Source organism: Eleutherodactylus coqui, chromosome 13, assembly GCF_035609145.1.
Source record: "Eleutherodactylus coqui strain aEleCoq1 chromosome 13, aEleCoq1.hap1, whole genome shotgun sequence".
In the NCBI taxonomy this organism is placed as follows: Eukaryota; Metazoa; Chordata; class Amphibia; order Anura; family Eleutherodactylidae; genus Eleutherodactylus; species Eleutherodactylus coqui.
Genome location: NC_089849.1, coordinates 71449221 through 71458908, shown reverse-complemented (window position 1 = coordinate 71458908; position 9688 = coordinate 71449221). Strand labels below are relative to the sequence as shown.

Sequence of the window (9688 nt, the reverse complement as noted above, 5' to 3'; positions counted from 1 at the left end):
TGGCAAAATCGTGCGGCCATTAAAGCCATTTTGCAGGTAAAACAGTATTTTGGCTAGAAAACTGTAATCATTAATTAAAAAACGCACCAAAACAGTCTGCCGTAGAGATTTTGGCTGTGAACGCTGACTTTAATAAAATCTCATCCAGTGTAAAGGCTGTGAATGTCACCACATGTACCCTTATAATCTAAAATGAGTCATTTTGGGCGTTTGCTACCCAACGACAGACGCAGTGGTTATAACATCATTTATTAAGACAAGATCTCACTCCATAAAAAGCCAATTAATAAAGTGCTTCATTGTGTCACAAGAATGATTGCGGGTTCACTATCCGGTGGCGCCAGCCCCACACCATTTACACAGGAAGCTGCACGGCCTAGGCAACCTTTGGTAAACTTTATTTTAAACTTGCCCCTCCTCCTAGCAGCTATCGCTACGTCTGCCGACAGTATCGTAAGGGATGGATGCAGAGCCGGTTCAGTGCTAGCACACAGTACCAGTTGCTACGAAAAGTTGAAAAAGCAGTCATTAATGAATTCACTTGTAAAGAGTTCGCCATGGCGGCGTGATTTTACCACGTTCTCCATCATAGGGTCCATACTTCCCTTCCCTCCACAGTACAGAAATATATAGTCATCCATCAGAGGAACCAGCCCCTGCAGGAATAGTAGCGTCTACCCATGTAGTATTTGGTCAATTCAGGTCTTGTAGCAGCAGATTAGTCCATGGCCAGAACACATTTGGCACACATGGGGAATGCTGGACCAGCTTGGCACACCTTGCAGATCATGGAAATTAAATGAGAATAGAAGTGGTTCTGAAGTCATGTTCATTAGATCCTCGTCAACCGCCAAAACCCGCTCGCTCCGGTGTGTAGTGATCAGGCCACGTCCGCAGAGCTATGCCACCTACAGAATAAACCTGTCCTAAGTAGCATTACCCACTATGTACGAGTCTTTAGGCCATTAGCTTCTGCTACCTCAGGCGACCGTCGGGTCTGATCGAGCCCATATCAGATTTAGGGTCAGGGGACAGAGAACTCCAGTACGTGTCGGAGCAGACTGGAAGCGATGGGCATAACACTGAGGCAGTCTTTGTGCAAATTCCCCCAACGGACCAGAAACCACTTAAACTGTTATCTGCCCATTTTTCCAAATCTTTGCCCATAAGTTCAGATCTTTTGTCAGCTTCTTGTTCAATCTCTGCCCGTGGAGGAAGATCGAGGATCCCACTTAAAGCCTGAAAGTTCTGCTCCATGTATTGTCCTCGAGGTGGACCTGCATGTAGAGACTTGTCACCTGGAAGAGTAGAGAGACCAGCAGGTAATTATGTGCAGACTGATGTAAATAGGAATATTCCATTGTTATGTGAACGGGTCCCCTTATAATCCTATGAAATGTGTTCGTGAAAGAGGAGACTGGTTGGAAGAATTTTACCCACCCGCCTACGGGGGCACAATCTAAGCTATATTGTAGAAGGTGCACACATTTTACAACCAGGATCGCCAAAAAAGGGAACAAGCGAGTGGCGTTTCTCACTTTTTTTAATCACATTTTCAGAGATTTTTGGCTTAAGTTTAAGCTTGTGGATAGGTTAGAACTAGCTGAACAGTAGGGTCTGACCACTGGGACCCCCAGATGAATGGAGTGGTAGTCAAGCATGCTCACTGCTGCATGATTCATTTGGGGCTGCAAGAGATAGCCAAGTGCATTCATTCAGCCATCTCCAGCAGCCCCACTGAAATGAATGAAGCAGAGGTGCCCAGTGTCCAAAACTATATTAAAATCTACATACTCGCAGTGGCGCTGGTCTATCGCCCCACATCTGACAAGTGATGTAAGAGGGCTGATGACGTCCTGAAATATACATGTATGTCACATGGATTTCTAACTTAAGGCCCCTTTACACGCAACATTACTAAAGCAGCCACACGACTGAACAAACTAACGAAATTTTTGGCATAAAATTACACGTACAGATAATTGCTTTTAATCATCTCCATTTGCTCATTAGCGAAAGTAAACTCAGTAGCAGTTGTTTGCTCAGGTGGGTGTGTGTTTATGCAAGGGATTATCTGGCTGGCAGGATTCCCTGGTCATCTCCTGACATTAGTAAACAATGTACTTTTTAGGTATGCAAGGCAAAAACACATTGTTTACTCCCCTCCAGTCAGCAAGCCGCTCGAAAGGACTGAATGAATTCCATTCAAATGGAATGTCTTTTGAGAGGCTTGACGACTATTTTTTATGCCGGTAAACAGCCGCGGTGAACAAATCGTGCACGACCGCCCGTGTTTACATGTAACGACTATCGCTCACTTTTGGACGTTTGAACAAATTTTGAGCAATAATCGTTGCGTGTAGCAGGGCCTTTAGGTTTATGAGACGTCACTGATGACAACCCTGTCTGCGCTCCTATTGGCTACAGCGGTAATGTGGGTAAACAACCCATGTGGCTGCTGCAGAGCACAAACAGAAGACTAGAGTGTGGCAGCAGGGATGTAGGTGTGTATTTAATACCTGTGTCACCTCTTACACTGCCACCAGTGTTTAAATGGGTCAGTAAACCCCTTTAAACTTACAAACAACTCAATGGTGTTATACTGTAGCATACGAAGGTACACACCACCCTCTGGTCTCTACCTCCACCCAGTGCCACAAGTACACCTCCCTTTCCCAAGGATCCCACTCCCCTATCATTCTAAACCCTGCAGGGATAAGTTAAGTCCCAGGGGCTTATAACTAGAGATGAGCGAGCATACTCGCTAAGGGCAATTGCTCGAGCGAGTATTGTCCTTAGCGAGTACCTGCCTGCTCGAAAGAAAAGATTCAGGTGTCGGCGCTGGTGAGCAGTGTATTTCGGGAGTGACCTCAAAAGTATTTTTAATGTGAGAATCAGGAGTAAACAATTAGCATTTTACACACTGATTCAGACATGCCCAAAGTCCACGACTCTCCAGCTTTAATTCGCATACAAGAAATACCCCATTTTACATATCACATCACAGTGCATATATAATATGGTCCATATTTCTTACAGGGGGGACGTGCCAAATTAGAGCTCCTTCCTTGTGGAGTGCAGCACACAAATCTTCTCAGCCAATCAGCTGAGAGGGAAACCGTAATAAAATTGTGTTGTGTAATATTGGTTTAGGCGCTCCTCAGTGGGTACAATAACTGTACCACATGTACCTCACACATACAAATGTACCTTTCTGTAGTGGCTCCTTGTTCCTAAAGGTCAGTGGCATCACTAGAAACTTTACTTCAGCCAGCAACTCCCAAAAATGCAGCAGCCGAACATGCCACACCCCAGGACGGAGCGGGCGGGATAAGGGAGGCTTGTATTGGGTGAAGTCAGCCTCTGTGTCAACAGCAATGTCATATGATGCAGCTATGATGTAGGTAGGATCAATCCAGACCACAGTGACGGTTACATTGACTCCATGAGACCACTTCTGCACAGCAACTGGCTCATCCATGGGCCCAATAAGACCCCGAAAATTGCGGAATATCCGCTCCTTGAGATCCCATTCAGTGCCCACCTAGAAAAATCAATAGAAATCATTGGAAAGTAGTAGAGAAAGGGAGAAGGAAAATTAAAAAAAATAAAAAATGTTGAAAATATCAATAAAGACAGCAACTGCTACTTGTTCCTACTTGAGATTTCTTTTCTTCAACTGAAGGAGATGCCCGAATATGTACAAGTGGAATTAGTCAGAAACATGAAAATCTATTACAACTTGCCTCCAGACTTTGGATACGACTAGCTGCTCCAACCTGGTCAACTATTCTCAGGCTGCCTCTTGGCATCATCCAGAATTCCAGAGTCGCACTTGGATGGACTTTCTGAGTCACCAAATAACCTTGGAAGCGGTCATCGTAAAAGTAGAGTTCGACGCTTGAAGGGAAGCCATCTGCAGAGAAGCTGCCGGAGAGGGATAAAATGCCAGATCTTAAAATGGTTATCCTGCAAACTAAAGTTATCCTCATCTTGTGGGCAGGAGAGAACTAGCTGAACAGTAGGGTCTGACACTGGGACCCCTAGATGAATGGAGCGGCAGTCAAGCATGCTCACTGCTGTGCCATTCATTTGGGACTGCCAGAGTTTGCTGAATTAATGCACTTCGCCATCTCCAGAAGTCCTACTGAAATGAATGAAGCAGAGGTGCACATGCTCTACCACCAGTCCATTCAGGGACCTTCGTAACTCCTGTTTCAGTGATCAGTAGTCAGACCCCCACTAATTGTCTAGTTATCACCATCCTGACAAAAATTAAATAAACTTCACCACAAAGGTGACCACTTTAAAAAGGCTACAGGAGTTTGCAGAAGAATTCACCCATTCCCCCTACCTGCAGGCAGACTTTCTGTTCTCTTGCTCAGGGGTCTGAAGTTTGCGTAGTGACAATCGTGTAAAAGATGTATATGCCGTCAGAGTGACATCAGTGAGGCCTTTCAGTCCTTCCATGTTGTGATAGGAATTCTCCCAGTATGCCTTCAGACCGGGGATTCCTGGTTCTGGCTCTCCAAACAAATGAGCATCCAAAATATCCAAGGCCTCTTGATTCACAGAGGACTCAAACTTTCTTGCAAAGAAGGTTGGCCTAGTAACCTGCTACAAGGAGATGAGAAGAATGACTGTTAGAACTACAGGGCCAATTAACGACTTTACCTAAAAAATAAATAAATAGAAGTCCACTTTTGGTTGGGAACAAGCTAAGGAACATGGCTTATCATTGCCCAATATCTACATTAGATTTAAGACGTTGCAAACTATTAATGGGCTATCCTCAGGCTCAGCTGCTTGTGACCTTCGCTGATCCACTACACTCTGGCATGGAGAAGATCAATGCCAGTTTGGCATTCCAGACAAAGTTTCTATTGAACCGAATAGTAACATTGGCTGCAGTACCAAGCCTCACCACTGCAGTGGGAACAGATCTGTATGCTTCCTGCAGAAATCAGCTCAGTACACAAGCGCACAGCTGATAAAAGGGGTCCCAAGTAATGGACTGCCACCTTTCTCTTAAGGATACGCCATCAAGTTTACAACCACTTTAAGCAAACCCCAAGCAAAGCAATGCACCAGCATTGGGATGAACACTATATAAGCTCACTACTGGGAATATAGTGTAAGCAATAGGATCACTAAATACAGTGCCCCATCATCAGTAACGTCATCTGAATCAGCCATTACTCTAGGGCCCTGTATAACTGGGCAGCGCAGAATAAGAAGTCTTCATGTTAACTAAGATTACCTGCAGTCGTACGATATCCTGCGGTTTGAAGTCATTGGGGGAGCAGCCGCACCAGTCCACAATGTGCTTATACTGGCACCGGCAGCCCAGTTTTCTGTTCCAGTTGGTCACCCGCAGGTTATTGTCCACAAGGGTGTCACAATCTTTACTGTTCTCCAGGACCGTATGAAAGAAGGACTGAAAGAGAGGGAAGACATTTAGCTGTGCCGATTAGCAGTGACCATCAATGATCTAGGCAGGGATAGTTGTAGTCACTGACCTCCGCGGGGAGCAGGGTGTACTTGTAGAAGTGCCTCAGCTCGGACACCAGGACATCCTTGGTATAGGTCACATAGTTCACAAACGTACGAGTCAGAGCAAACCAATCCGAGCCACCGTCTAACACAATACCCTCTGGAATCTGCCGCTCGCCAAGACGCCACATGTGGGAGTCACATTCGTGGAAAAGTCGATCTAATCCTTGCTTCTTAATAAACCTAGCAGAAGAGAAACGATAGGTGGTCTTTATCATCCTGTACAAGTGAGAGGCACTCATGGGGGGGGGGGGAATCAATTCTATTACCTCCTACATGTGAGCACATTGCCAGTAGACAACCTGACTGCACTTGAGTATAGAGCTATAAGCATGCTAGCTTGCAGTTGTACAAAGTGGCAAACTCTGCTCGACTACAACTTGAACATAAGATTGTTTTCTACAGAACTGCCTATTAAATGTTTTAAAGCTTAAAGGAGATGTCTCGAGGAAGCAGTGAATTTTTTTTTTGCCCAGTCCCCCTAATTAAACATACATTACTAATTACCCCTGTAAATGACTTTCCTAGCTGGTTTCTACTTACCGTTCCAGCGTTTCAGCAACTTATAAAACTTTTTCCCAAGATGGCCGCCGGCTCTTTTCGCATCGCTTGCTGTAGCCCAACGTGCGCGCTCCCGAGACGCTACCAGCTGTGTCTCCATGGCAACCAGACGCCCCGCAGCCGCCGACCGGACCCCTGGAGTGAACACCGCCGACCTGTCACCCACCGCCAGGCAGAAGGTAAACGGCGCAGCAGCGGCGGCGCCCCCCCCCCCCCCCCCCCATCACAGCGGCAGCCCCCCCCGGCCCAGCGACCCAGCGCTAGTTCCCCCGACGCAGCGACAGCCCCCCCCCCCCCCCCCCGGCCCAGCGCTAGTTCCCCCGACGCAGCGACAGCCCCCCCCGGCCCCAGCGACAGCCCCCCCATCGCAGCGACAGGCCCCCCCCCCCCCATCGCAGCGACAGGCCCCCCCCCCCCCCCATCGCAGCGACAGGCCCCCCCCCCCCCCCCATCGCAGCGACAGGCCCCCCCCCCCCCCATCGCAGCGACAGGCCCCCCCCCCCCCCATCGCAGCGACAGGCCCCCCCCCCCCCCATCGCAGCGACAGGCCCCCCCCCCCCCCCATCGCAGCGACAGGCCCCCCCCCCCCCATCGCAGCGACAGGCCCCCCCCCCCCCCATCGCAGCGACAGGCCCCCCCCCCCCCATCGCAGCGACAGGCCCCCCCCCCCCCCATCGCAGCGACAGGCCCCCCCCCCCCCCATCGCAGCGACAGGCCCCCCCCCCCCCCCCATCGCAGCGACAGGCCCCCCCCCCCCCCCATCGCAGCGACAGGCCCCCCCCCCCCCCCATCGCAGCGACAGGCCCCCCCCCCCCCCCCCATCGCAGCGACAGGCCCCCCCCCCCCCCCCCATCGCAGCGACAGGGCCCCCCCCCCCCCCCATCGCAGCGACAGGCCCCCCCCCCCCCCATCGCAGCGACAGGCCCCCCCCCCCCATCGCAGCGACAGGCCCCCCCCCCCCCAATCGCAGCGACAGGCCCCCCCCCCCCCCCAATCGCAGCGACAGGCCCCCCCCCCCCAATCGCAGCGACAGGCCCCCCCCCCCCAATCGCAGCGACAGGCCCCCCCCCCCCATCGCAGCGACAGGCCCCCCCCCCCCCCCATCGCAGCGACAGGCCCCCCCCCCCCCCCATCGCAGCGACAGGCCCCCCCCCCCATCGCAGCGACAGGCCCCCCCCCCCATATCGCAGCGACAGGCCCCCCCCCCCCCATATCGCAGCGACAGGCCCCCCCCCCCCCCCCCATCGCAGCGGCAGCCCGCCCCCCGGCCCATCACTTACCAGGACGGCGGGACAGCTGGACGGCGGGACAGCTTCTCCGGACAGCTCGGGCAGCTCTGCACCTTCCTCTAACAGAGGAAGGTACAGAATGGCTGCTCCAGCGCGCTCACCGAGCAGTGACAGCTCGTCTGCGCATGCGCAGAAGAGCTGTAGCGGGGAGCACACTGAAGCGGCTCGTGCTGAAAGGAGAAGACCGGACTGCGCAAGCGCGTCTAAAAAAAGCAAGCTGCCAGCGAATTTAGACGGAACCATGGAGACGAGGACACTAGCAACGGAGCAGGTAAGTGGAATAACTTCTGTATGGCTCATATTTAATGCACGATGTACATTACAAAGTGCATTAATATGGCCATACAGAAGTGTATAACCCCACTTGGTTTCGCGAGACCACCCCTTTAATTATATTCATATTGCAGTTCCCTCACCAAAAGTGGAAATCAAACTACTAATGATGACCTGTCTGTCTGTGCGTCAGTGACTTACATACTCCGCCCCTGATCACATGATGGTGACGTCCAAGGTCCTTCACCCCCAGCGAGTTACATGCTCCGCCTCTGATCACATGACTGACATCACCACAGGTCCTGTACGCACACTGCTGCTGTCCAGCTAGGTGTTAGTCAGTATTCCACAGCAACTGAAGCCGCAGGGGCCATATATCTAAATTATACTCAAGCTCGGCACTAACAACCAATCAGGTTGAATCAGACAACTCAAACAACCAATCAGGTTGCTGGAATTGTGAATAAGAACCAATGAGGTTGCTGGAATTGCTCCCTAGTACTGAGCTTGAGCGTAATAGATATATGCCCGCAGCGGGGTTTGTAATCCACCCATAATACGCACAAGGACGCAGGACATTTGATGATGTCACCATCATGTGATCAGGGGCGGAGGGTGTAAGTCATTCACTCAGGATGAGAGTCATTGTCATTTTCCATTACAGAAAACACACAGCAAATCCAACATATGTAAACACACCCTTAAAGTGACAACAAGATTTGCTGCAGGGAATCCGAGCTTCCCAAGGCTGCACTCCACTAGAACATTAGGAGGGGGGAACAAAACAAAAAAAAACAAAAAAAAAAAAAAACACACACAAACCTAATGCCCCTTTTGACAGTTTTGACAGGAGGAGAACCTCACGATTCTTGTTTGCTCAAGCGAACAAGCTGGTGATGTCATCACCAGCTCGGGCAGCCTGTTTATACAGTCTGCTGAGGATCGTGCAGTTCTTGTGCGTTTGTCATTCAGCGTTTCACATTCCTATGTGACACACTGAGTGATCACTATTTAAACTGCACAAGACGACATTGGTTTTTAATGCCGGGTGAAACCGAATGAGTGAGAACCTCACGATTCTCGTTCGTCATTCAGTCGTTTTCTTGTGTTTAAAGGGGTTCTGACATTTAAAAAAAAATAATAATATTACTCACCTTGCCTGGCCAGGTCCGATCACCAGGCATGTCCCCTCCAGCCGGCATCTTCTTCTGTGGCTTGTAGAAGCAGAGCAGGAGCGGTCAAAATGACCGCTTCCTGCTCTGCTCCGTCTGCCACTTCCGAGGTGAACGGACGGGCTGCCCACAGCAAGCAAGCTACAAGCAATGCTTGCTGTGGGCGGCCCGTCCGTCCTGGCTGAACTCAGAGATTCTGTGCGTGCGCAGTGGAGACGCGGCCCGTCCTGACCCGTGTCAGAGGGCACCTCTGCACTGCGCATGCGCGTAATCCCGGAGCAGGGCGGCTTGTGGAGGAAGAAGAGGAAGAACAGAGCCTGCTGGGAGATGACCCCACTGATGACAACAACAGGAGACAAGGTAAGTATTATGTTTTTATGCTTTAACAGCCATTAAATTGTGGGTCCCTGTGTCCATTAGGCAGACCAGGGAACAATGGCTGCTAAAGCATAAAAACAGTATTCATGTCAGAACCCCTTTAAGCTGAATGATTATCGTATTTTCTGAACAAAAATGGGCCTGTCTAAACGGGGCTTAAAGGAGATGTCCCGCGCCGAAACGGGTTTTTTTTTTTTTAAACCCCCCCCCCCGTTCGGCGCGAGACAACCCCGATGCAGGGGTTAAAAAAAACCACCCGCACAGCGCTTACCTGAATCCCGGCGGTCCGGCGTCTTCATACTCACCTGCTGAAGATGGCCGCCGGGATCCTCTGTCTTCATGGACCGCAGGGCTTCTGTGCGGTCCATTGCCGATTCCAGCCTCCTGATTGGCTGGAATCGGCACGTGACGGGGCGGAGCTACACGGAGCTACACGGAGCCCCATAGAGAAGAGGAGAAGAA

The 9688-nt window shown here is 50.7% G+C and overlaps 1 protein-coding gene across 1 annotated transcript in view; it reads right to left on the bottom strand.

Moving 5' to 3' along the window:
- Positions 1-230: 230 nt before the first annotated feature.
- Positions 231-9688, bottom strand: part of XYLT2 (xylosyltransferase 2) — a 22709-nt gene continuing 13251 nt past the window's right edge. Inside the window, 4 exon segments of the mRNA XM_066587352.1 lie at positions 231-1298; positions 3211-3544; positions 3747-3927; positions 4355-4617. Coding sequence (XP_066443449.1) covers positions 976-1298; positions 3211-3544; positions 3747-3927; positions 4355-4617 — 1101 coding nt within the window. The 3' untranslated portion in view covers positions 231-975.